The 27102-nt window shown below is 41.7% G+C and overlaps 1 protein-coding gene across 1 annotated transcript in view; it reads right to left on the bottom strand.

Annotated features, from left to right (window-relative positions):
• Nucleotides 1–216: 216 nt before the first annotated feature.
• The window catches only part of NETO1 (neuropilin and tolloid like 1), a 102621-nt gene continuing 75735 nt past the window's right edge, over nucleotides 217–27102 (bottom strand). Inside the window, exons 8-10 of the mRNA XM_052660473.1 lie at nucleotides 4434–4547; nucleotides 1249–1807; nucleotides 217–277 (exon numbers count right to left, since the gene is read on the bottom strand). Coding sequence (XP_052516433.1) covers nucleotides 217–277; nucleotides 1249–1807; nucleotides 4434–4547 — 734 coding nt within the window. The remainder of the gene's footprint in view (nucleotides 278–1248; nucleotides 1808–4433; nucleotides 4548–27102) is intronic.

Below are 27102 nucleotides of genomic sequence, written 5' to 3'. Positions count from 1 at the left end.
ATTAACATGTAAAGTTACGTCTAAGAATCATCCATCCATCAGCATTGAATCCAGTATGTTTCTAATCATGAAATGTTATGAAACACATATCTCTGGAAATAATGAGTAGATAGCACATTCCCTTAAAAAACTGCAAGACGATTGCAACAAAACAAAACAGAATACAACAAAGTGGGAGAAGGAACCGAGGGCACTTGCTTACCTTGAATTTTCTTTTTAGACCCTAGTTGTGTTGTATTCAGATTCATGTTTGCTTAGAGACCCAATGAGGCAGAACCTGGAATGTTATGGCTATTTCATTCAACAAAGTAATATTTTCACAAAAAAACAAATATGCACACAAATATTTACTTAAAAGCATTCCTAAAAATTCATAAAAGTATGGAAATAGATTTTTTTTTCCATCAGCATGCAAAAATAGCTAATCAACTAAAAATAGGTTTCTGAGGTTATATAATGAATTGAGGAAGTATGAACTTTTATAAAACAAACTAAATGCTAGTAAACATGCAAAGCAAAACAAAATTAGATTGGATTTGGGGATTTAAAATCACTGCTTTTTTTCTAAGTTTAAATTTTCTTTCCTCAAAACTTTTATTAATTTGGAGGCTCATAATACAATATAGATAATATTGTCTTCATATCAAAAGGAAAATGTTTTTACTAATTCTTGCCACAATTAAATATAAACGTTTAAGGTTTTAGCATACCATGCTATCAAACACAATTTATAATATAAGTATTATGTGGTATGTGGGAAAAAGTATTTTAATGTTCATACCAAAAATAGAATGCATTATATTGCAAAATATGTTATTTTACATTAAAATTGTTCAGCAAGATGGGTTAACCACCTTGGTAAGGCAATTAATTCCAAATATCATCTCACAGCTTAAAATATAGAAATATTGATGAGAGCAAACTTTATCACCACGTGGAAGAAAATTAGCTATATAAATCTGCAATATAAGTTAACATCAGATCTTTTATAGAAATAAATATTATATATGTATAGAAATAAACAAAATCTCTTTGGTCTGTGTAAGCACACCTATATGTACCTAAATGGGATTTAGGAAAAATATAGAGAGCAGGGCAACAAGGAAAAGAAGAGGCAAACTCTGAAATACTGCGGTTTGTCATTAATGAAAGAGAGACTGAAATGGGAAGACAAACTAGAACAGGGTATGCTGGAAGCATCTCAGTCTTCAGGTTATACTTGTCACCAAAAAATCTATAGATACTGACCGCTGGACGGCTTTCTCGTGGCGGGACAGCCTGTGACTCGTGGTGGGCACCTCCTCGATCTCGTCGATGTCACAGGCGTCGGAAGCCTCCTGGGAGTAGTTGTGTTTCATGACGAGGATGTTCCTTCTGTTCATGGGCGGGATGAGGGGTTTGACGGGCTGTGGGGGCATCTCGGTCAAGACAGAAGCATCTCTCGTGCTGAGGTTGCTGCGGCTGCCTTTCGCACTGGACAGTTGTGAACCACAGTGATGGTCGTGAATGCATTTGGAAGAGGACCTCCTCAGTTTATGGTAGTTTTCAAAGTCGTCGGCCACATCGGCAAAGTCAGCTGTGGCTCCTGTCCCTCTGAGGGTACACAGCTCATAGTGAGGAGGCTCAAACACCTCCTGGAAAACTGTCTGGTCAAAGTCCGATTTCCTTTGGACATATTTTTTACGAGGCTGTTTGATCTGCACAATGACAGAAATGATAATAAGGATGATCACAATGCAGGAAGTCACGCCAATGACCGTCCCGCTGGTGTTGGTCAGCTGGTCCAGCAGCCCGGCCTTCCTCTTTTCTACAGGTCCAGGGAGCGAAAACAACAAACAAACAAAACAAGAAACAACCCACCACGCATTAATATGGCAGTCAAAGCGTACATCGAGAACTTCAAGATGAAGTAGGCTGAGCATAAAAATTTTCACTGTCTTAAATGTAAAACGAGTCTTTAAAAGACACAAAGAATTTCACAAGAGCCCTATCTGCTAGCCTCAGAAACAGCCACCACCACCAACCCCGCCATTGCACAGCATCACTCACTTAAATGTAATATATGTTTTGGAGAAGGTCTCATAAAACCTTTAGGATGACATCTGGAAATCAGCTGGTCACGTTAAAAATAGTACCTTCTTCTTCTCATTGGTGTAAGAAAACTCACACATGCCAGCAATGGGAACAGGAACATACCTATATTGTTTTGTATTTATTCTTGATGTGGATAACTGAACTCACAGTTTTCTGATATCAAAAGATTATGATTACACTTTAAGACAGACACTTCTGGAATGCTGACATGAGGATTTCTGTGAGTCTTTTTCCCAGTGAAACAGTTTTGGCAAAAATTTTAAAAGTAACATTTAAAGTTTCTGGAAATTGAGTGGCATACAGCAAACAGAGGTACATACATTCAAGAAAATCTACTACATTTCTTTAAGAACAGGGATAGCTTGTGGCCTTTGAGCTGTTCCACCCTCAGTTCGTCCTGATGGTTTCTCTCCCTATTGGCCCCAGATTGGAGGTACAGCACCCCCCACCCTACCAGCAAGGGCAAGCCACCAGCATTTCTCTACTCTCTTTCCACCCCTCAGATCCATCCTGCAGATTCTCCATTCCAGGGAGGAGACGGGGGCCAATGCTGGGCCCTCCTCTCCTCCCTCCAGGCCCCACCGGTAGGATAGAAGGTCTATACCTGGACAGCAGGTTGAGCACACTGGGCTCCAATCACATGTGTCCCAGCTCACTCATAGCGTGAAACTATCTGAAGGGGTAAGCTGAGAAGACCAGAGGTCCTCATCCTCAGTCAGGGCCTGATTCATAAAGCGGGAGTGTTCCTCACAGAGAAGTGGGCCGCTGTTCCTGCCTCCATCCCACTTCCCCCATCGGCGCACAGAGAGTGGTGGCGCCCATGGAGAGAGGTGGGCCACAAGAACCATGGCCACAAATCCGCTCTAACTAAGTAAAGCCAATCTCGAACAGTGCTGTACGAGGCTCCTCACAAAACATTTAATTCCCCTTCCATTCCACAGCGGGTCCTTGGACACAACACGGATCATTGCTCACATTCTCTAAGTAACTGTTGCCAGCTCTGCTTTTCTTGTTGATTCTGTGAGCAATAGGTACTGTGGTAATGCCTCTCTGCTTCAATATTTTAATAGAAGATATTGGACTTTAGGGCTGCCCTGGTGGCATAGTAGTAAAGAATCTGCCTCCCATTGCAGAAGATGCAAGAGATGCAGGTTCGATCCCTGAGTTGGGAAAATCCCTTGTGGAGGAAATGGCAACCTGCTCCAGTATTCTTGCCTGGGAAATGCCAAGGACAGAGGAGCTTGGTGGGCTACAGTCCCTGGGGTTGAAAAAGAGTCAGCCACAACTTAGCATGCACACACACACACTGGACTTTAAGTATGGACAGTTATTTGCCCGTTTTTTTTTTCCTTTGCAAATTGGTGAATATAAGATCTGAACAGAAGAGGGTATGTGGTACTTTGAACTTAACCAAAACCTGCATCATTCATAATCAAGTGAAGAGTTTTGTTATTCAGTTGCTAAGTTGTGTCTGATTCCAAGACTCCATGGACTGCACCATCCCAGACTTCCCTGTCCTTCACCATCTCCCGGAGTTTGCTCAAATTCATGGCTATTGAGTCAGTGATGCCATCCAACCATCTCATCCTCTGTCACCCCCTTCTTCTCCTGCCCTCAGTTTTTCCCAGTATCAGGGTCTTTTCCAGTGAGTCAGCTCCTCACATCAGGTGGTGTACAGGCCAGAAAAGGAGGCTGGATCAAAGGAAGATACTCTCATTGGAAAGGAAACAAAGCATTTCAGTAGGAAAACTGAAGTCGAGGTAAGCAGCTTTAGGTACCTGAGGGCCCTAAGGTTCCTTGGATACAATTTCACCTCTAGAGTATGTGCACAATGTCCCATGAAGACAGACTGGGGTTGATGGAGAGGTGCAGCCACTGATGCGGGAGCTTCTGATAGGAAACCCAACTTGGCTTGAGAAGCTCCAGTGGCCAGTCCATGGTGCTGCAGCTCCAGAAGGGAGATTAGCCAATAAACATCTCTGTCCATGGAAGTCTCCAGGCAAGAATACTGGAGAGGGTAGCCATTTCCTTCTCCAGGGGATCTTCCCTTCCCAGGGATTGAACCTGGGTCTCCCGCATTGAAGGCAGATTCTTTATCATCTGCGCCACCAGGGAAGCCCATTCAAGTGTAAAAGGCAGTTCATTGCATGTTAAGGAATGCAAAAACAACAAGAATAAAAGCCAAGAAAAAGGCCAAAAATCAATTCTAAAACATACAGGAAGTTGGTAAAGCCAATATACAATCTATATTTAAGATCGTCTGATGCACAAAAACATTGGATAAGCTTCTTCCCACACTACAGATAGAGAGTTTGCCAAGTCCAGGGACTCATGATTACCTTTACAATGATTTTCATCCCAAGGGTACACACAGTTCTGGAGTCCATTGCATACCAACGTATTGTTAATACACATGTTACTGTGGCAGAAGAAAGTATTGCCTTCACAGGGAGCTAAAAGAGAAGAAAAAAATGAAGGAAACAGTTTTAACTGATGCTCAGTTGTAAATCACTCACATCACAAACCTAGAAACAAAAAAGATTAGTATAATTCGAGGTCAGGTTGAGATAAATGATAAGACCGACGTTCCATTCGCAGAAGTGTTGCCATAGCAGTAATTATTTCTTGTGCTACTAACAGAGCTGGCATTCTTCTAGATGTGTTCAGCTTATAAAACTGGCACAGGAGGTTTTCCATCATAAAAATGAAGCACTTTATCAATGCGAGTTCTTTTTTTTTTAACTTTGTGCATTCATTTAGTGAAACTTCACTGATGACCACATGCATAACATTATGCTTTACACTGAAATTCTGTATGTATAGATTTAACTGTCCTGTTCAAAAAATTTTTAGTTTAATGGAACTATTGAAATACTTTGGAAAGTGTATGCTTACAAAATACTAATGAAGAAACTATATACTAAACCAAACCCTATGATATTATTTAAGCATACGAAAGAAGCAAAGAATATCATGGAAATTCAGAACAAGGGAAAATTAATCTTGAACAACATAAGAAAAATACATATCATTCTCATTGACATTTAGCATGTAATATGGTAACCAAATTAGCCTCAGTTCAGTTCAGTTCAGTCGCTCAGTCGTGTCCGACTCTTTGCGACCCCATGAATCGCAGCATGCCAGGTCTCCCTGTCCATCACCATCTCCAGGAGTTCACTCAGATTCAGGTTCATCGAGTCAGTGATGCCATCCAGCCAACTCATCCTCTGTCGTCACCTCCTCCTGCCCCCAATCCCTCCCAGCATCAGAGTCTTTTCCAATGAGTCAACTCTTCGCATGAGGTGGCCAAAGTACTGGAGTTTCAGCTTTAGCATCAGTCCTTCTAAAGAAACCTCAGGGCTGATCTCCTTGCAGTCCAAGGGACTCTCAAGAGTCTTCTCCCTACTTGGCCTATATTTCACACAGTCTACTAACTTTAGGTACGATGGCCAATGATCTCTATATTATAATTCATGTTGGATAAGGTAAGAACTCTAAGAATTATGTAACTTGGTTATAAAAATACAAGAACTAGTGATGTGTCTAATTAAACAAATTCTAATGTTAGATATGACTTCAATATTACAAAAATACATTTCTTTCATTATAGAATAATTGGTTATTTATAACAAGTCTCTAGAGTAATACTACACTATGAATTACAGACAGGGCTTTAAAGTAATTTTTGTTTTTGCCTTTTTAATCATCCACATCTCATAAAATATAATTTTAGTGTTTATTTTTGTCAATAATAGTTCCATAACCATTTTCAGGACAGGTATCCCCAGAAAAACCCATTAGATACCAAACACAAAATTTACAGTGGTTCATCAGTAAAGTTTTTATCAGTGATCAGTATTATCTAAACAGTGCAGTCATGTTATAATTTTCACCTTCAAAATCACATATTGTGGGGTGTTTTTTCTTTAAGGAAGTTATCTTCTTTAAATGTATGTTCTATATTAATCAAAATTGTTAGGAAAATGCTTTACATAAGGTAAGTTAAAATATTTTAATGTTCCCAGAGGAATACTTTCTTTAAATGATCAAGTCTTGAAAATCAAAAGCAACATAACTTGAACCAGGCATTCCTCTGACTCTCCAAGCCCTTCTCCCTGCTGTCCCCCTCATCCCACACCCCAGGAGAGTTTCTTCTTCCTTCTGCTTGGTTTGCCTCTAAATCCCTTGTTAGATAATATAAAAGACGTAATTGTCATTTCGAAGAACGGTATTAAAGAGTAGAAAAGACGCAGATGCAGTAGTCATTTTGAAAAGTATCAGGCTTAACATTTTATTTGACTCCTGCTTTCAACATGGTGTAAAGCTTTTATAATGCAAAATGTAATGATGTAATCTATTACTGCAAAAGTCTGCTTTTCAGTATGGAACTAACTTTGAATTTCTGTAGTCAACCATTTTGCAGAACCAATATGGTCTGTTTAGTAGATAATGAATGTTGTCAAAATGTGTACACAGAACAAAAAAGGAGTTTTCTGCAAATAGATTAGAACAGCTGCAAAATGGAAAAAACACTTACTACCTGATACACTGCAGTGGTTTTGAAAGTACAACTACTCCATGAAGTAAAGAATACCTTTAAAAGATCATAAATATGCTTTGAAAGTGGAGGAAAAATTATTAGAATTACTATTAAATAGGATGGGTTAGCTTTTAAAATTTTAAATCTATAGGTAAAATGGCATCACATTCCGTACCAGTGAGGTAGAACAGTAGCTTAGTAAAGGCACTAAAGATTTGGATTCCAAATTCTCCAAAAGTGATTTTGTTTCTGTTTCTGCTACTTAATAAGTCTCAAAAATGTCTTACAAAACACCAATGTGTCAGTCAGTTATCATTAAATATTGGTGGTTTGACTGGGAACGGAACAGGGCATCTAGGACTGTCAATAAATCATATTCCTGACACATTACATGAGATAATTATGCAAATATGCCAGTTAATTGAAACCATCCTCACTTGCAAAAAGATTACTATTCCACTCCTGTTTCATTTTTCCTTCCTCACCTTCGCTAACATTTATAGAACTGCCAGGCAAACAACAAACACAAACAAATAAGCACACTGTGCAGTGGCTAAGAAACAAATTATCATAGCTTCTACTCCTTGAACAAAACTAAAGTTTGTCTCATAGACACCAAAAACAAAATAGAATCGGATTCTGAACTGTCTTTATATTGTACGTCTGAACATTTCTCTCATCTAAAACGTGAATGCACAGGAGTTCATTAAAGATTCTAATTTTTACCTCCTGCTAAAAAAACCTAAATGGCAGCTTCCTGCCTCCCAAATCAAGGTATGTTCTCACTGTTCCTTCAAGGATGTCTGAGGACATACACACATTCAGCCCATAAGCGCTTCCCATTGCTCCCCACAGGCTCCTGAGACCTTTGGTTCATTGGCCACACTGTTCCCTCCCTTTCTCTGTGTCCTAGAAAAACTCCATCTCTACTCTGCTATCCAAATCCTATCAGAATGAAATTATCTATAGAGTCTTGAAATATCATTCCAATCTATCAGAAAGTTATCTTTGCCTTAAATCCTATTCTACTTTTAATTTTTAAAAGAGTTTAACACTTAGTATAAGTTTTTCATCTTTCCCCATGAGTTCTTTAAGGCTATGAACATGCTTTTTTTTTTAACAAAAAAAAGTATTTTTAATTTCTTAGTGGGTTAATATTTCTAGGGTTGTTGTAAAGAGTCAACAGATATTTTAATTAATTTAATATCAGCTAAACTTTTGAAAGTTTAGCTGGCCAATTTAGCTCTGAATATCCCAGAGAGAGATGATTCTTGCAAGTGTGTTTACTGATGGAGAATTAACCCTCCAGGTCAACTCTTCAAATGCAATAGAAATTGTGATATTCTTAGCAACTAAATCTCATTCATTCATTTGGTTCTCTGACTACTGTGGAAAAAGCACATATTCTATCAATTTTTAGAGGACTTATTCTACTTGGAAATTCAATATACATTGTCAAAAGCGATTGTCTCTTAAAAAACCAACCCCCTTATTTCCTAAAATTATCTTGAAGAAATCAAGGTTTACTTATGTTAGGTAGTTAGAATAGGAAAAGGGGGTCCAAAATGGTGATGGCTAAAATACAAAGGAGGGAAAAGCCCACGAAAATAGAACAAAGGAAGGTCCATGGACCCGAGTGAGGACCTCGAGTAAAACAAACAGCCCTCCTGGCTAGCCCAGTTTACACACAGCAGGCTCAGTGGGAGGAGAAAAAATATTAAAAAAGAGGAGCCAAAATTGAGCCAGGGGCTTCTCCTCGTATCTTTTGGGTCGGCCCACCCTCAAGGCCTGAGGATGTATTTTCCGTTGCTTTCTAAATAAAACTGAGCTGTAACACTGATCCAGCCATTGCTTCAAATTTTTGCTGCAGCGAAACAGAACCAAGGAAATTACACACTCCCCCGACATATAAGAAAGTGGCAGCTAATATAGTAACCCTCAAAATTCAAAGTATTTCACACAGGTAGTGTCTACGATCAGAAATCTACTTATTTCCAAGGATCAAGCCAATGAAAACTGTGAGCACAGGTCAGGTATTCAGCAGATTTTCTGTCAGGTTATGAAGAGGATTCCTTGGCACGTTTTTCCCCACTGCTTTCTCCTCCTGTCCTTCAGCTCCACTCTCCACCTATGCCACTGCTTACAAAGTATTGGGCAGGTCATCATCTCTCCATTTCTGAAAGTTGTGCCTGAAATCATTTAGCTAAGATTGGGATTCAAACCCTCGTGGCAGGGACTCTGTGCTATGCTTAGTCACTTAGCCATGTCTGACTGGGACTTCAGACTGGCCAAAAATCCATGGTGCCTGGCTTCAGGACCTAATGAAGCTCAGGCCCTTGATGGCTTATTGAAAAAAACTCAGTGAGAGACACAGTGATAGGTAAGATGTGGATTTGTTTGGATTCAGAGAGAAGCACATTCAGAGTGTGGGCCATCACAGAGGGAGCGGCTGTGGAATGTGATGTGGTTAGTTTTTGTGGGCTGGGTGATTTCATATGCTAATGAGTGGGAGGATCATTCCAACAATTGGGGAACCACCCACTCCTCAGTCTTTTGACAGTGCCTTGTAACTGTGCTGGCGCCTCTGGGTGTGTCATTTAGCTTGCAGATTGAGGATCAAGGTTTCATTGAATTTGACTAGTCATCTTGGACCCATCTGATTTTAATCAGTTTATGTTATGCCCTTGGGCTTTGTCATTTTTTCAAAAGTTGGGCCCTGCCCCCTTCCCTCCTGTTTCATGCTCTTTTCCTGAGCCCCTTCTGGGCTTACAATGTTGCCTTTCCTGTCCCTTTCTGCAGGGACAACCAGAAAATAGCTGGCCCTTGGGAGAGAAATACCATATAATATCCAATCTTTCTAGATATTCAGGCCTTCGTCTTCCATGCTTCTTACAACATGTGCATCAACAGCATTTCTCAGTGAACCCACTAGGGCAGATGACAGGCACACAATGCCTGCTAAAAGTCCATCTATTGGTGGTATCTCTTCAAGGGCAATTGGGCTTATAGGGATAATGTTTGCCATTTGGGGAGTTAGCCCTGCAGGTTGTTTGGACCCAATTCCTTACCACAATTCTCCTAAAGTTACATAGGAGACACACCCCTGGATCAAATCTCCACTCTACTTTTATGGAACATCTAGTTTGTTGCCTTTTATCAATTTGTTCTTAAGCCACTTCCTAACTCCTACAACCAGGACTCTGCCCCCTTGTAGGCAACATTGCTCCATTCAGCCTATTATTAAAATACTCTTAAGGCCCCTAACAGGACCAGATAACCCACTCCTTTGTCATTACTTCTGTTATTACCTAAAGTGGATCTATGGCAATGAAATGCTTACCATTGGAAACACCCTAAACTGCTCTTATGGAGGACTAGGGGAAGAAATCAGTGACTTACATTTCCTCAGAGCAATAAGAGGATAAGGCTTATGGCTGTTTTACCAGGTTCCCAGTCTCGGCACAGGCTTGGATTGCTTTACATCATGGTATCTATTCCCATCCACAGTGGACAAACCAGCGTAGAGTTAAGACTACAACCCCTTAATCCTTCCCAGCACTGGTCATACTAGAAACCTTCGAGATGCCCAACTCTAGCCTGGGGATCCCAGGAGGTCAACCTGCCTCGACCTGCCTAGGGATCTGACCCCTGGGAGGTTGACATGCCTCAGCCTGCTTGGGGATGCACCAGCCTGGGGCCCCAGAAGATCAACATGCCTCATCCTGCCCAGGGAATCAATTCTCTGGAGGCCGACATGCCTCAACCTGCTTGGGGATCTGCACCTTGACTCAGGATGCCCGGCTCTCAGGCTGCAGCAATACTGGGTAGGATAAGTGCCGGGAGCCAGCGTGAGGAATCCCGCCCGTGGCAATGGTCATGAGGAAGGAAGCCAGACAAAATGCAAAGGTGTGATCTAGCTTCAGGGGTTCCCCTGAGTTTTCCTGAACATCTACCCCCCAAAAATCAGAGTCTGCCTGCACACCACCACTATTCTCTGGCAAAAAGTTAATTCAGGGCTTCAGTCTCCTGCATCAGCTCAAACCCCTTGATGGCTCTCTAACTTGCCTAACAGGTTTCCCCGGACTTTTTACAATTTGTGAATTGCATACAGTCCCCCAACCCGAGAGGCACAAAGCTTAAAGCATCTTAAAGATACAGAGCCTTTTCTAAAGAGCTAAAAATCATATTGGTGACAGGTTTTCACTGTTGACTCAATGACTGCTGCCAGGCCTCCATATTCTTTATCTTTTAGGCACCTGAAAGATATTAATCAATGTAATTGGGGTATAGAAATAGGAATATAATAGTTTTGATATTAGCAACACTAGACTTTTGAGTTAATTACTTTTCTTTGTTATATATCACTGCACTCCTCTTGTGTCCTTGCTATGTAAGAATGTAACTTTATTTAGTGCTTTCTGAGAGTGGCACCAGACTTTGGGAAGAACAGCATAAATAAGCCTTCTGGTTGACAAATCCTTATCAGAAAAGGGCCGTAAAATGTTAGTTGGCCCTCTGGCCAGAAGATGATGTAAATCACCTAAGACTTGTGTATACAACTAGGTATACAGAAAGAAAGCCTGGTTTTGATAAGAGTCAGGGCTGCTGATGCTGCATAATTTTGTATTACCCATTGATCTCGATGTACAATCAAAAAGGTATAAAAGGCCTAAAAGACAATAGAGGCCAGGCAAGTCGCTGGACTGGTTTCCCCCGTGTCTTCTCTTTGCTCTAATTTCTGGCTGAGTTCCCATCTGGGGCATGGAGGCTCGCCATGTCTACTTACTTGCCCTGGCTTCTAAGATCCGTAAGAGAAGGAGCCCAAGGCGGGGCACACTCCGATATTCAAACAGACGCCAGTGGCCTAACGTAGATGGTGCAAACTTCTTGTCTCGAAGTTTTATTGGCTTTCCACGTAAACCAAGTTATTCAGCCTCTTTTCTCCACTTAATTTTCCTACTACACTATTTCTTCCTAATCTAATCTTATATTTCTAATTAAATATATAAATAAGTTTTTCCTTGTCTATGCTGTTCACCCTTCAAATTACCCTGGATCCACCGGGGCTGGACCCTGGCAGATAAGCTTCAGAAAGACTCACCGCTAAGGAAGTCCACCTACAGAAATAGAAGAAGGCCTATTAGTTGGGACTGTGCCTGGTCTCAGCAATAACTGAGGAGTCCAAAGAGAACCCCATTGCTTTTCTGGAAAGTCTAAAAGAGGCCCTCCAAAAGTTTATCCATCTGGACTTAGACTCTTACAAGGGACAGGTGATTTTAAAGGACACATTCCTGTCCCTATGTGCATCAGGTATCAGGATAAAGTTACAACAGCTCCAGTAGCAGGACCCTGCTGCCTCTTCAGATGAGATGGTCCAGATAGCCACCAATACTTTTTATAACAGAGAACAGGAGAGAAAGGCCAAGCCCCAGAAGAGAGAGAGAAGGAAAGAGACAAGGCATGCCTAGACGCTGGCCACCCTCCAGGGAAGCCCTATGGCAAACCCCGAGTCCTTGAGGGACAAGGCACAGGGCAAACACCTAATCTGTAGACAGGTGAGACATTGGGCCAAAGAGTGTCAAAACCATGACAAGTCTCATAAAACAGCTTGCTACAAATGCCATTAATTGGGACACTGGGCGGCACTCTGGCCTCAGGACTTAAGACTCTCAAGGTCAAATGCCAAACCTTCCCTCATGATGGTTCAAGAGGACTGAAGCAGCCCGTTCCAGCCAGCCCACCTGTCACAGATAATCAGCAACAGGGCTGGAACCAAAAGTGCAACTGGATGTGGCAGGTAGATCCAAGAATTTCTTGGTTGACACAGGGGCTACCTACTCTGTCCTGACCTCCATCTTCACAGCCTTCTCAGTGCAAACCTGTACCATTTTGAGTGCTACAGGAAAAAACAATTACAAAAAGATTCACCTGAGCACTTCTTTGTTGCTGGGATGGACAACTATTTTCCCATCAGTTTCTTGGTCCCTGAGTGTCTTACTCCCTTATTGGGAAGAGATATTTCCTTGCCTTTGAAATCTTGCAGCGATTGCAGTCCTGATAGAAGATACTTTAAAATTCTCTTCTGGGAGCAAACTAACTATTTTTACCAGCCACCAAGTGAAACAATTCCTGAATGGCAGAGGCCATTTATGGATGTCTGATCAAAGGAGCCTCAGATATCAAGTACAGCTGATGGAAAATCCAGGTCTCACTATATCCACTTGTGAAGTTTTTTACCCAGCCACCATCCTGCCTACCCCCGAGGGCTCTCTCCTCTTTCACTGTTGCCTAGAAACCTTGGGCCACTGGACAAAACCCCGAGAGGGATTGTCCGAAGATCCTCTGACCAATCCTGAGGAAATCTGGTACACTGATGGAAGCAGCTTTGTCTTAGATGGAAAAAGAAGAGCCGGGTATGCAGTAGTCTCTAATTTTGAGACCACAGAGGTTAAGCCTTTGCACCAGGTACTTCAGCCCAATTAGCTGAGCTCATGGCCCTGACTTGAGCTTTAGAGCTGGGAAAAGGAAAAAGAATAGCCATTTATACTGACTCCAAGTATGCCTTTCTGGTGCTACACGCACATGAAGCTATTTGGAAAGAAAGAGGCCACTTGACCACCCAATTGTCCCTAATCAAACATGGTGATCAAATCCTCAGGCTCTTAGAGGCAGTCCATCGGCCCACTGAGGTTTCAGTCTCCCACTGGAAAGGACACCAAAAAGGGAGCATGGAAGTGGCACGAGGGAACCAAGCAGCTGATCAGGCAGCTAGGAGCGCAGTATTACAGAACAATGACCTAATAGGGGCTGCCACCTTAGTTCCACAGACTAATTTACCAGAAACTCCATCATATACTGAAGGTGAGACTCTTAAAGCTAAGAGTGAGGGCCTTCAAGAGGATCATATGGGGTGGTTCCAAAAGGAGGGACTCCTTTTTCTGCCTGGACCCTCCAATAGAAGTTGGCTAACTCCTTACATGCCACCACTCATTTAGGGGAGAAGGCACTCCAAAGATTACCACAAAGGTCCTTCAGAGGAACAGGCCTCCAAACAACTATAAGGCAAGTGGTTTCTTCTTGTCCCACTTGCCAATTAAACAACCCCTGAGGAGCTCAAAAACCCCAGCTAGCCCAGCCCATCCAATGATGTGAGGCCTACCTAGGAGAGGACTGGCTGATGGACTTCAACCAGATGCCATTTTCTTAAGGGTATAAATACCTATCAGTCATGATAGATACATTCACAGGATGGATTGAAGGCTTTCCCACCTGGACTGAGAAGCCTGAGGAGGTGGTAAAAAGAAAAATAATGCTCCATGAAATCATTACAAGATTTGGTCTGCCTGGGTCATTACAAAGTGACAATGGGACATCATTTAGTTCTAAGATCACCCAAGGGGTCTGTAAAGCATTGCTACTGCTACTGCTGCTAAGTCGCTTCAGTCGTGTCTAATTCTGTGCGACCCCGTAGACAGCAGCCCACCAGGCTCCCCCGTCCCTAGGGTTCTCCAGGCAAGAGCACTGGAATGGGTTGCCATTTCCTTCTCCAATGCATGAAAGTGAAAAGTGAAAGTGAAGTTGCTCAGTCGTGTCCGACCCTCAGTGACCCCATGGACTGCAGCCTTCCAGGCTCCTCCATCCATAGGATTTTCCAGGCAAGAGTACTGGAGTGGGGTGCCATTGCTTTCTCCACTCTAAAGCATTGGGCATTACTTATTATTTCCATTTTGCCTGGAAGCCTCAGTCTTCAGGAAAAGTAGAAAGAGCCAACCAGTTCTTAAAATCAGGGATAAAAAAAATAGGGATAAAAAAATCAGGGATAAAAAAGCCTCCTTCCTGGGATGGAAGGAGGCTTTACTGATAGCTCTCCTCCACACCTGGATTGCCCCTAAGGAACAGGTTGGTCTTAGTCCTTATGAGATGCTACATAGGAGACCTTTTTTTATGCCAATGACCTCTTCTTAGATCCAGAGGCTCAGATCCTCTGGTCTTATACCATGGCTGTTGGACAATTCCAACAATTTATATGCTTGTGGGGTGTCAACCAGCACCCTAAAGATTCTAAAGAGCCACCATTATATGCTCCAGGGACTCAAGTCCTAATTAAAATCTGGAAAGATGAGTCTCCAAAGGCTCCACTCCAGCCCACATGGAAGGGCCCCTAACCTATAATACTTTCTACCCTCACAGCAGTCAAGGTTCCAGGACACAACTCCTGGATTCACTACTCATGAGTCAAGCCGTGGAGAAAAACAGAAGAGAGCTCTCAGTTTACCTGTGAGCCACTGGGAGATCTCAGATACCTATTCAGAACAACAAATGAGTGCCATTCTAATGAACACCCCCAAAATTAAGCTTCTAGGGGTATGATTTCTCAGGACAGCTCTAAAGAGCCAACACAGCTTGGCAGGGGTTGTACTCCATAATGGACAGGAGACAGATCTCCTGATCCCTGAAGAAGGAGGGACTTGAGCCATCTTGAATGAGATGTGTTGTTTCTGGGTAAATACCTCCAGCTAAGTTAAAGAAAGTCTCACAGTCCTCAAGAAAAACATTCTAGATCCTACAGGACCTCAGAGGACAAGCTGGAGAGTTCTTGGGGGTGGCCACAGTTTCTTTTTTTGGGATCCTTCTCCTGGCGTGGAGGGAATTTGGAGTTGGTTAATGCCCCTACGAATCCTTGTTATCACCATATTGATGCTGCTTATGATTGCTCCATATATTATCAATCGTCTAACCCATTTTGTCTCTGTCCAGGCCAAAAGGCTACAACGCGCAGCACCAGTTTAACAAGGACATATAAAACTACAGCTGACCACAGAAAATATCACTCACCCTTAGATGGACACCACTATAAGGACTCTGAGGATTGAGACTAGCAAGAGGGAGAGGTCCAATGATGTTTGCCATCCAGTTCAGCAGGAAGTAGCTAGAGAGACCTTGATGCACCTATTCCCAAAGAATTGGGCATCCTATCTCTTGAGGGGGGGATGTTAAGTAGTTAGAATAGGAAAAAGGAGTCCAAAATGGAACACAAATAAGGGAAAAGCCTGCAAAAATAGAACAAAAGAAGGTCTGAGGACCAGAGTGAGGACCTCAGGTAGAACAAACAGCCCTCCTGGCTAGCCCAGTTTATACAGGTCAGGCTCAGAGGGAGGAGAAAAAGAGGAGCCAAAATTGAGCAGGGGCTTTTCTTCGCATCTTTTGGGTCAGCCTGCCCTCATGGCCCGAGGATGTATTTTCCTTTGCTTTCTAAATAAAACTGAGCTGTAACACCGATTCACCTGTTGCTTCAAATTTTTGCTGCAGCGAGACAGAATCGAGGAAATCACACACTCCCTCGACACATAATAATGCAGCTAATAAAGTAACCCTCAAAATTAAAAAGTATTTCACAAAGGCAGTTCCTATGATCAGAAATATACTTATTTCTGGGACTAGGTCTTCTGTTGCTTTCAGAATAGCAAACATAGCCTCATATTGGTGTTAAAACCCAAGTACCTAGAAGAAAGAATTTGCATTGCATTTGGTGTCTGAATTATTTAAAAGCATATTTAGACATAATGAGTGTAGCGATTGTGCTTCATCAGAAGGATTTATCAACATCACCATTTTATCATCCAATCTAACCCTAAGTATTTCTTTTGAGAAAAACCAGAAACTGAATATACTGAAATATTCCATGAGCCAAAAGATGCCTTATGTGTAAGCACAGCAGCGCTCTGGATTTAATCATTGATAGAATAATATTTCTAGATACAGAAAGTGGATATTTTAACCCTGAGTCTTTCCAAACTGTTTTCTCTTCTCTCCTGCATGGACAGATAAAGACGTTTGTGTAAAGCACCCTTTTTGGACCAGGTTAATTGTCCATGAACTTGAAGCTTAGAGAGTGCTTCTTCGGGCACTTGGTCCTGGGATTGTAGAGTACTAAACACTACAGAGGAGAAGGCAATGGCACCCCACTCCAGTACTCTTGACTGGAAAATCCCATGGATGGAGGAGCCTGGTAGGCTGCAGTCCATGGGTCGCCACGAGTTGGACACGACTGAGCGACTTCACTTTCCCTTTTCCCTTTCATGCATTGGAGAAGGAAATGGCAACCCACTCCGGTGTTCTTGCCTAGAGAATCCCAGGGACGGGGGAGCCTGGTGGGCTGCTGTCTATGGGGTCGCACAGAGTCGTCGGACATGACTGAAGCGACTTAGCAGCAGCAGCAAACACTACAGAGGGTAGGGCAGCAACTCAGACTTAAGGAGTGATAATCCCTAAGGAGAGATCGCTTTTTTTCAACAATACTCACTCAGTTACCACATCTACAGAACAGGGAGGCAGGTTGTTGTTGTTTAGTCGCTAAATCGTGTCTGACTCTTTTGCGATCTCATGGACTGTAGCCTGCCAGGCTCCTCTGTCCATGAGATTTCCCAGGCAAGAATACTGGAGTGGGTTGCCATTTCCTTCTCCAGGGGATCTTCTTGATCCAGGGGTCAAACAGCAGTCTCCTGCATTGGCAGGAGGATTTTCTACCACTGAGCCACCAAGGAAGCCCCATATATTCTGTTACCTGCAGACAACATGCTCCGTCTTGACGTTCAAGGCAAAGGAAGCTATGTGACTGACTCACGGCCAGCTGCATGCTAGCTGCTGCTAGCTGCTGGTGGTGGCTGAATGTGAGACCCTGGTTTCGCTGGTTTTAGGATCCACCACAGCCCCATATGCCAAGATGACCTCCTAGCGTTACCCTGCTGAAAAAGTTTATGTTTAACCGTGTTTAATCCAACTATCTCCAATTTTATTTGTATACCTCTTAAGAGACAACACACACACACACACACACAAACTCAAAAACAAAAGTTTGGCAAGTGTTGCTCCAATGTTCAAAAATCATTATAGTGGTAGGATTCTTAATTCTTAAGGTGTTATGGAGTAGCAGGGAAACTACTGAGGTATAAAGTTGGGTGGAAAATAAGGATACAAACTGTTTTAAATTATAGTCTCACATGCAAATATATATATATGAAAACCTTTACTGGAAATATTAAGCTACAATGCTAGCAATGACTACCTCTAGGATATTTATAAATTATATTTGGATTTTGCTGGGAAACTTTTTCATATATACATATGCACACAAATAATTACTTTTATGATTGGGAAAATCTGATGATTTTTCATGAAAAAAAGTCAAATGTTAATCCAAACAAGTCTATTTTATCTTTCAAATTTTAAGAAGCAAAAGAGTAGCTTTCAAATATCATTAATATTTTATTATATTCAAAGATAATGAACTACATATTTCACTGAATTCATTTCTTTCTTTTAGAAATTATTTTTTGATATTTTAAAATCCTCTCATGTTCCCATTCTTACCATTAGGTGGCAAGCATTCACCATTTTTGGGTGAAACAGTGATTCAATCCTTCCAGATGCTTATATTATGAATGCATCTGAGACAAATAACCTTTACATCTATATACATGGCTGATTGTTAAGGAATAAATACTTGATCAGGAGACAACAAAATGAATTTTTTGGCATATTTGAATTAGGTAAAAGAGGACAAGAGGAAGAAGGGTAGTCAAACACCCAAAATTAAACTTATTTAAAAATATGATAATCACAAAACATATATTTTATAGTGTTAATCATAGATCTATCATCATTTTTCAGTATCATGTCACATGCTTTGAGTACTGTTCCAATTCTGTAATTAGGTGCATGCTAAGTCACTTCAGTTGTTTCCAGTTCTTTGAGACCCCATGGACTGTAGCCCACCAGACTCCTCTGTCCATGAGATTCTCCAGGCAGGAACACTGGAGTGGGTTGCCATTTGCTTCTCCAGGGCATCTTCCCAGATGCAGGGACTGAGCCCACATCTTTTATGCCTCCTGCATTGGCAGGCAGATTCTTTACCACTAGCACAACCTGAAGATATTTAATTCATAACTGCTGGTTAATGCACCAACACTAAAGTTCAATCTATTCAGGTTATTTCTTTCTTCACCCATTACATTTCTTTTCAAGCCCAGAAATCCACTAAATATGACTCAGAGAATATTAAAACAAAATGGAAATAAAAACTGTCAGATCTCTCTCTGAAACATTGATATTTCAAATACCTGTGCTTTCTGGTTAATAAAACTATCATTTGGTAGATCAGTTCAAAATCAAAATTACATTGTATTTCATCAAGAAAATTTGGAAATATAAGTGATGCTTGATCCTATTTTTCTTTAAAAATTATTTTTATCATCTGGGGCTTCCCTGGTGGCTCAGTGGTAAAGAATCCACCTGCCAGTGCAGGAGGCATGGGTTCGGTCCCTGATCCAGGAAGATCCCACATGCAAGGAGCAATTGAACCCACACGCCACAATTATTGAGCCTGTACTGTTAGGCCTGGGCTTGCAGAAAGAGAAGTCACTGCAATGAGAAGCGTGCAGACCAATGGTTTTTTTTTTTGGTGGGGTGGATTTCCTCTAGTGGGAATACCTCTTCCCCTTTTTCCTGGTGGGAAAAACTGAAGTCGCCTCCCCCCACCAAAAAAAATTTCCTATTCAGTGTGCCCTTTGCTACAACCTCCACGTTTCATTCCAGTGTCTCTGAGCTAAGTCATGGAATGCCGCTGATAATGTAAATGACTATGAGAATGCAAATTGTGTCCTTAGAGGATGCAGAGAACCCACTCCAGTATTCTTGCCAGGAGAACCTCATGGACAGAGGATCCTAGAGGGTCTTCTGGGTCACGAAGAGTTGGACACGACTTGTGACTGAACAACCAGCCACAACTAGAGAAAAGCCACAGAGGTAACAAAGATCCCGCATAGCCAAAAATAAATAAATAACTTAAAAAAAAAAAACTATCTCAAAAAAATCATTTTATCATCTAAAAACTGATTGGGGTTTACAGTCCCCCATTTTTGGATTATAGGAAACAGGCTCTATTCAACCTCCAGGACCTTCCCTGAGTTCCCAGGAGCAGGTTTAAACAGATGCTAATTAGGGAAGAGAGGAACAGTCAGAAGAAACAATGGGGCAACCTAGGGGCAGAGCCCAGGTTCCCCCTCCGGGGATATACTTAACAGTATCTCTGAGCTGTTTCCCAGATACTAAAACCCCCACCAGGTGGGAGAAGTTAACAGCAGGATGCCCCGATGCCTACCAGCTTGTCTACTCCAGACTGATTGGAACTGAAGGTTGATGATGCTGATATTCACTTAACTCCTCACCGGCCCATTAGAATAATGTTCATGAGCTGATCACATCCTTTTTGAATCAAACTCATTTCCCCCTCCAGGTCAGGACACATTTTGAAGGCATTAGCCTGCTGTGGCCCCCTTGCCTGGCAAAGCAGTAAAACTGCTCACCAACTTCACCCGAAGCTCTCTGTCTCCGAGACTTAAATGAGTATCTGGGTTTGGGTGTGTGTTAGTCACTCAGTCGTGTCTGACTCTTTGCGATCCCATGAACTATAGCCCACCAGGCTCCTCTGTCCATGAAATTCTCCAGGCAAGAATACTGCAGTGGGCTGCAATTTTCTTCTCCAAAGAGCCTGAATTTGCCTTCATTCTCAGGGGCTCATTCTTCTGACTCGTATCTGAGATAAGGGTTTATTTTGTGCATCCAGCCTCCAGGTAACTTCCCCACTTTGCATCTTAATTACCTTCTCAAATTGTACGTGGCTGGATGAGCTCACAGAACACATTACCACCTCACTCCTCTTAATCACTCCCTGCCTCAATTCTGCCTTCACACACCCTGCTGACGTGAATAATGGCACCTCCTCAGCTCCAGGCTAAAGTTTTAGGGTCATATTTGGATCCTCTCTGCCCTGATGCCCTCAACAAACTGTTCTGTAGGTCTGCCAGCTCTCTCTCAGCTCCAGTAATGTCTCCACTGGTATGACGGAATCCTCTTTCACTGATGGTCTCCTACATGGATCCATGGAGACAGCGAACAGAGAAGCCTTGGCCATTTAAGTGTAAATCAGGTGGAGGTTCACTCCTTTTTCAGTTCAATTCAGTTCAGTTGCTCAGTCATGTCCGACTATTTGCGACCCCATGGACTGCAGCACGCCAGGCTTCCCTGTCCATTACCAAATCCCAGAGCTTACTCAAACTCTTGTCCATAGAGTCAGTGATGCCATCCATCCTTCTCATCCTCTGCTGTCTCCTTCTCCTCCTGCCTTCAATCTTTCCCAGCATCAGAGTCTTTTCCAAGGAGTTGGTTCTTCGCATGAGGTAGCAGTTTCAGCTTCAGCATCAGTCCTTCCAATGAATATTCAGGACTGATCTCCTTTAGGATGGACTGGTTGGATCTCCTTGCAGTCCAAGGAACTCTCAAGAGTCTTCTCCAACACCACAGTTCAAAAGCATCAATTCTTCGGTGCTCAGCCTTCTTCACAGTCCAACTCTCCTATCCATACATGACTACTGGAAAAACCATAGCTTTGACTAGACAGACCTTTGTTGGCAAAGTAATGTCTCTGCTTTTGAATATGCTGTCTAGGTAGGTTATAGTTTTTCTTCCAAGGAGCAAGTGTCTTTTAATTTCATGGCTGCAGTCACCATCTCCAGTGATTTTGGAACCCAAAACAATGAAGTCTGTTTCCATTGTTTTCCCATCTATTTGCCATGAAGTGATGGGACCAGATGCCATGATCTTTGTTTTGTGAATGTTGAGTTTTAAGCGAACTTGTTCACTCTCCTCTTTCATGTTCATCAAGAGGCTCTTTAGTTCTTCACTTTCTGCCATAAGGGTGGAGTCATCTGCATATCTTAGGTTATTGATATTTCTCCTGGCAATCTTGATTCCAGCCTGTGCTTCATCCAGCCTGGCATTTCTCATGATGTACTCTGCATATAAGTTAAATAAGCAGGGTGACAATATACAGCCTTGACGTACTCCTTTCCCAATTTGGAACCAGTCTGTTGTTCCATGTCCAGTTCTAACTATTGCTTCTTGACCTGCATACAAATTTCTCAGGAGGCAGGTCAGATGGCCTGGTATTCCCATCTCTTTCAGAATTTTCCACAGTTCATTGTGATCCACACAGTCAAAGGATTTGGCATAATCAATAAAGCAGAAGTAGATGTTTTTTTGGAACTCTCTTGCTTTTCTGATGATCCAGCGGATATTGGGAATTTGATTTCTGGTTCCTCTTCCTTTTCTAAATCTAGCTTGAACATCTGGAAGTTCATGGTTCACATACTGTTGAAGCCTGGCTTGGAGAATTTTCAGCATTACTTGGCTAGCGTGTGAGATGAGTGCAATTGTGCGGTAGTTTGGGCATTCTTTGGCATTACCTTTCTTTGGGATTGGAATGAAAACTGACCTTCTCCAGTCCTGTGGCCACCGCTGAGTTTTCCAGATTTGCTGGCATATTGAGTGCAGCATGTTCACAGCATCATTTTTTAGGATTTGAAATATCTCAACTCGAATTCTATCACCTCCACTAGCCACAGCATGAAAAAGCACAAAGGTTGACACTGAAAGATGAACTCCCCAGTTCAGTAGGTGCCCAATATGATACTGGAGATCAGTGGAGAAATAACTCCAGAAAGAATGAAGAGATGGAGCCAAAGCAAAATAACACCCAGTTATGGATATGATGTATGATAGAAGTAAAGTCTGATGCTATAAAGAGCAATATTGCATAGGAACCTAGAATGTTATGTCCATGAATCAAGGCAAATTGGAGGTGGTCAAACAGGAGATGGCAAGAATGGAAAATGACATTTCACAAATCAGTGAACTAAAATGGACTGGAATGGGTGCATTTAACTCAGATGACCATTATATCTACTACTGTGGGCAAGAATCCCTTAGAAGAAATGGTGTAGCCATCATAGTAAACAAAAGAGTCCAAAATGTAGTACTTGGATGCAATCTCAAAAATGACAGTATGATCTCTGTTCGTTTCCAAAGCTAACCATTTGATATCACAGTAATCTAAGTCTATGCCCCGACCAGTAATGCTGAAGAAGCTGAAGTTGAATGGTTTTATGAAAACCTACAAGACCTTCTAGAACTAACACCTCAGAAGATAACCTTCTCATCATAGGGGACTGGAATGCAAAAGTAGGAAGTCAAGAGCTCCCTGGAGTAACAGGCAAATTTGGCCTTGGAATACAGAATGAAGCAGGGCAAAGGCTAACAGAGTTTTGCCAAGAGAACACACTGGTCAGAGCAAACACTCTCTTCCAACAACACAAGAGAAGACTCTACACATGGACATCACCAGATGGTCAATACCGAAATCAGACTGATTATATTCTTTGCAGCCAAAGATGGAGAAGCTCTATACAGTCAACAAAAACAAGACCAGAGCTGACTGTGGTTCAGATCATGAACTCCTGATTTCCAAATTCAGACTTAAATTGAAGAAAGTCAGGAAAACCACTAGACCATTCAGGGATGACATAAATCAAATCCCTTATGATGATACAGTGGAAGTGAGAAATAGATTTAAGGGCCTAGATCTGATAGATAGAGTGCCTGAAGAACTATGGATGGAGGTTCATGACACTGTACAGAAGGCAGTGATCAAGACCATTCCCAAGAAAAGAAATGCAAAAAGGCAAAGTGGTTGTCTGACAAGACCTTACAAACAGCTGAGTAAAGAAGAGAAGCTAAAGGCAAAGGAGAAAAGGAAAGATATACCCCTTTGAATGCAGAGTTTCAAAGACTAGCCAGGAGGATAAGAAAGCCTTCCTCAGGGTTCAATGCAAAGAAATAGAGGAAAACAATAGAATGCGAAAGACTAGAGATCTCTTCAAGAAAATTAGAGATACCAAGGGAACATTTCTTGCAAAGATGGGCACAATAAAGGACAGAAATGTTTTGGACCTAACAGAAGCAGAAGATATTAAGAAGAGGGGGCAAGAATATACAGAACTATACAAAAATGATCTTCATGACCCAGATAATCATGACGGTGTGATCACTCACCTAGAGCCAGACATTCTGGAATGTGAAGTCAAGTGGGCCTTAGGAAGCATCACTCCCTTTTAAAACACTCCAAAACCTTCCCAGTAAAGTGAGATAAAATCCCAAACTCCTTAGCACCGACTGTGTGTTTTGGGGTTTCTTCCAGCACACGGATGTGTGCTTAGTCTCTAACCTGTCTCTGACTCTTTGGTACCCCATGGATGGTAGCCCGCCAGGCTCCTCTGTCCACAGGATTTCTAGGCAAGAATACTGGAGTGGGTTGACACTTGCTCCTCTAGGGGATCTTCCCAACTGATGGACTGAACTTGTGTCTCCTGCATTGCCGGCAGATTCTTTCCTACTGAGCCACCTGGGAAACTCCTTTTCCTTACCCCAGGTCTTACCCAGCTTCTTCCTAAGCTCCAGGGTTGCCCGAACCACCCAGAGGGCACTCATGTCCACATCATTCACCAGCACGTTACCTCATATTGTGTTTTTCCACAATTCTTAACAGGGTTTATCGTTTTAAATTAACTCACTCCACATCATTAGCTTCCTTTTATAAGAATGAGAAGCAAGGGACTTGTTCCCCCCCCTGCCTTATCACTGGGGCTCAGAACAACAGGTTCTATATTGTAGGTCTTTAAATACTTGCTAACTAGATATCAGAGCAAAACTCCTTTAAGTAGTAAAATGGATATGAAGTTCCGTCTTCTCGTTAAATTCTACCAATGCTTTTAATTTCTAAGGAATAGCTAAATTTTTCTTATGCATTTGATGGAAGAAAATGTCTAAAACATCAGAGATCCCAATTATGAGTAAGCATCTGAGTCAGCGTTCAGGACTCAAAAACTATATTAAAAAATGTGTAACTTGCTGCTAAGTATGATTTTTAATGGTGAGATCAGAATTATAGAAAAAGAACAGGAATGCAAGCATATATACATATACATATATATATATAGCCATTAGAATTGCCTCCTAAAACAAACATTATGTTTTGCCCAAAATGAATGGAATAATTTCCCTGCCACCATACTTTAAACATGAAATGTATCTTGGGCTATGCCATTAGAGGAAATGCCATTTTACTTGAAAAATGCAGACTAGATTTGAGGCCAGAAATAGATTTGTGCATCTTCTCTTCATCTCTTTTATCATCTTCATATTTGTTTTGAAAAATCAATATCTGCTTCCAAAACTCTGTGTTCCAATGTGACTTAGGTATCAGTCAAGATATCCAGTATTTTTATTAAGCTATAGCTTAATCTTTTCTTTTCTAATACAAGAAGTTCTATCCACAATCTAATACCACTCACATTTATTAGATCCCCAAATGTTTCCTCTAAAATTGCATACGCTATTACAAAAAGAGAGGCATCTTCATGAGAATATTATAATGCATGGATAGAGACCACTTCCTTCCTCACAGAGGGCACTGACCACTTCATGATTTATCCATTCCATTTGATGCCAAGAAATCATTGCATAGTTTTATACGCGATTATGTCTGCACTGGGTCAAGCACCTGATGATTTATGCATTGTGTGCAATTAGATATCACTCTAGTTACAATAACTAGGATATTATATTTCTCTGGGGTCTGCACTCGGATTATTATTAGGACTTGGGCGTAGGGACCAGGGCTTGTTTTCATAGGTGATGAACACATGTCTACAACAAAAGACATTAATGCATATTTGTTTTCATTATTGAACATGCCAACTCCCCAAAGGAGGACTTTCAGTATTGTTGTTTAGTCACTCAGTCACAACCAACTCTTTGCCAATCTTTGGATGGTAGCCTGCCAGGCTCCCCTGTCCATGGGATTTCCCAGGCAAGAATTGGAGAAGGTTGCCATTTCCTTCTCCAGGAGATCTTCCTGACTCAGGGATAGAACCCAAGTCTCCTGTGTCTCCTACACTGGCAAGCAGGTTTTTACCCCTGAGCATCCAGGGAAGGCCAGAACTTGGAGTAAATTTTATAACGGACTTTTGGACTCAGAGGGAGAGGGAGAGGGTGGGATGATTTGGGAGAATGGCATTCTATCATGTATACTATCATTTAAGAATTGAATCGCCAGTCTATGTCTGACGCAGGATACAGCATGCTTGGGGCTGGTGCATGGGGATGACCCACAGAGATGTTATGGGGAGGGAGGTGGGAGGGGGGTTCATGTTTGGGAACACATGTAAGAATTAAAGATTTTAAAATTAAAAAAAAAAAAAAAAGAATTAAAGCCAAGCATCAATGGAGACCATAGCCTCAGGCTTGCAATTCTGTTAATTCAAAGACCGACGAATCACTGGATTACGTGTCTTAATCTTTTAAAAATACACAAACTCACCACAGTGATGAATGAAGATCTGTATCAGGACAACGTCAATTTACACTTTAGTCTGCCTTCTAATTGGTCATTTGCTCCCTCTAGCACTTATAATTTTCTTTCCTTGATGAAATACATATAAACTATAATGCCGACAAAGGTCTGTCTAGTCAAAGCTATGGTTTTTCCAGCAGTGAACCATAAAGAAAGCTGAGTGCCAAAGAAATGATGTTTTTGAATTGTGCTGTTGGAGAAGACTATTGAGAGTCCCCCTCAAACCAGTCCATCCTAAAGGAAACCAGTCCTGAATATTCATTGGAAGGACTGATGCTTAAGCTGAAACTCCAATACTTTGACCACCTGATACGAAGAACTGACTCATTGGAAAAGATCCTGATGCTGGGAAAGATTGAAGGCAGGAAGAGAAGGGGACAACAGAGGATGAGATGTTTGGATGGCATCACTGACTCTATGGACATGAGTTTGAACAAGCCCTGGGATTTGGTGATGGACAGGGAAGCCTGGTGTGCTGTATGTAGTCCATGGGGTCGCAAAGAGTCAGACATGACTGAACGACTGTACGGAACTGAACTGATAATGATTTTTGATCTCAGCACATGACCCAGACTTGTAAATGTGTTTGGCCTAGACTTTCCTAGAGGGAAAATTAAATATTACAGTTTTGATTTGATTGCTATCAAAATTTTTTGGTGTATTTTTCCAGAGTGTTACTGAGCTCTGTGCACTTTTATAGTAATAATCAAATTACAATCAACACCCTTTTTTTAAATTTTAGGATCCATTAAATTTAGCTTATTGAGGTGATATGGTAATTTACTTGTGCATTATAAAATGGAGAATTTGTACTACCTAGGACAGAATGCAGACTGGGTACAAGAAGCAGCTGGCAGGCCAAACCATGTTCCGGACAGGACAGGGTAGGGTAATAAAACTGAACAGTGAAATAATCACCAATTACCCTGACAGAAGAGTACGGATCCTACTAGTATAGACAAAAGCTGAAGGGAAAAAAAAACTATACAAGAAGAGAATGTGGTTTCTTAGAATGCAGGGTTTAAGTGGATGATATATTGAAGTGTATGAGGAAGTGTGTGGTGGGAGGAACAGAGTTCCAGATACAAGGGAATGCTTGCTGAAATGAGTCACACATTTGAATTCAATTTGAATGAGTGAGGCTGCACCTTGAGAGGAGCAA

The sequence above is a fragment of the Budorcas taxicolor genome, chromosome 22, assembly GCF_023091745.1.
Source record: "Budorcas taxicolor isolate Tak-1 chromosome 22, Takin1.1, whole genome shotgun sequence".
NCBI lineage: Eukaryota > Metazoa > Chordata > Mammalia > Artiodactyla > Bovidae > Budorcas > Budorcas taxicolor.
The sequence above is the reverse complement of the archived record's forward strand: the minus strand, read 5'-3'. Positions and strand labels throughout refer to the sequence as shown.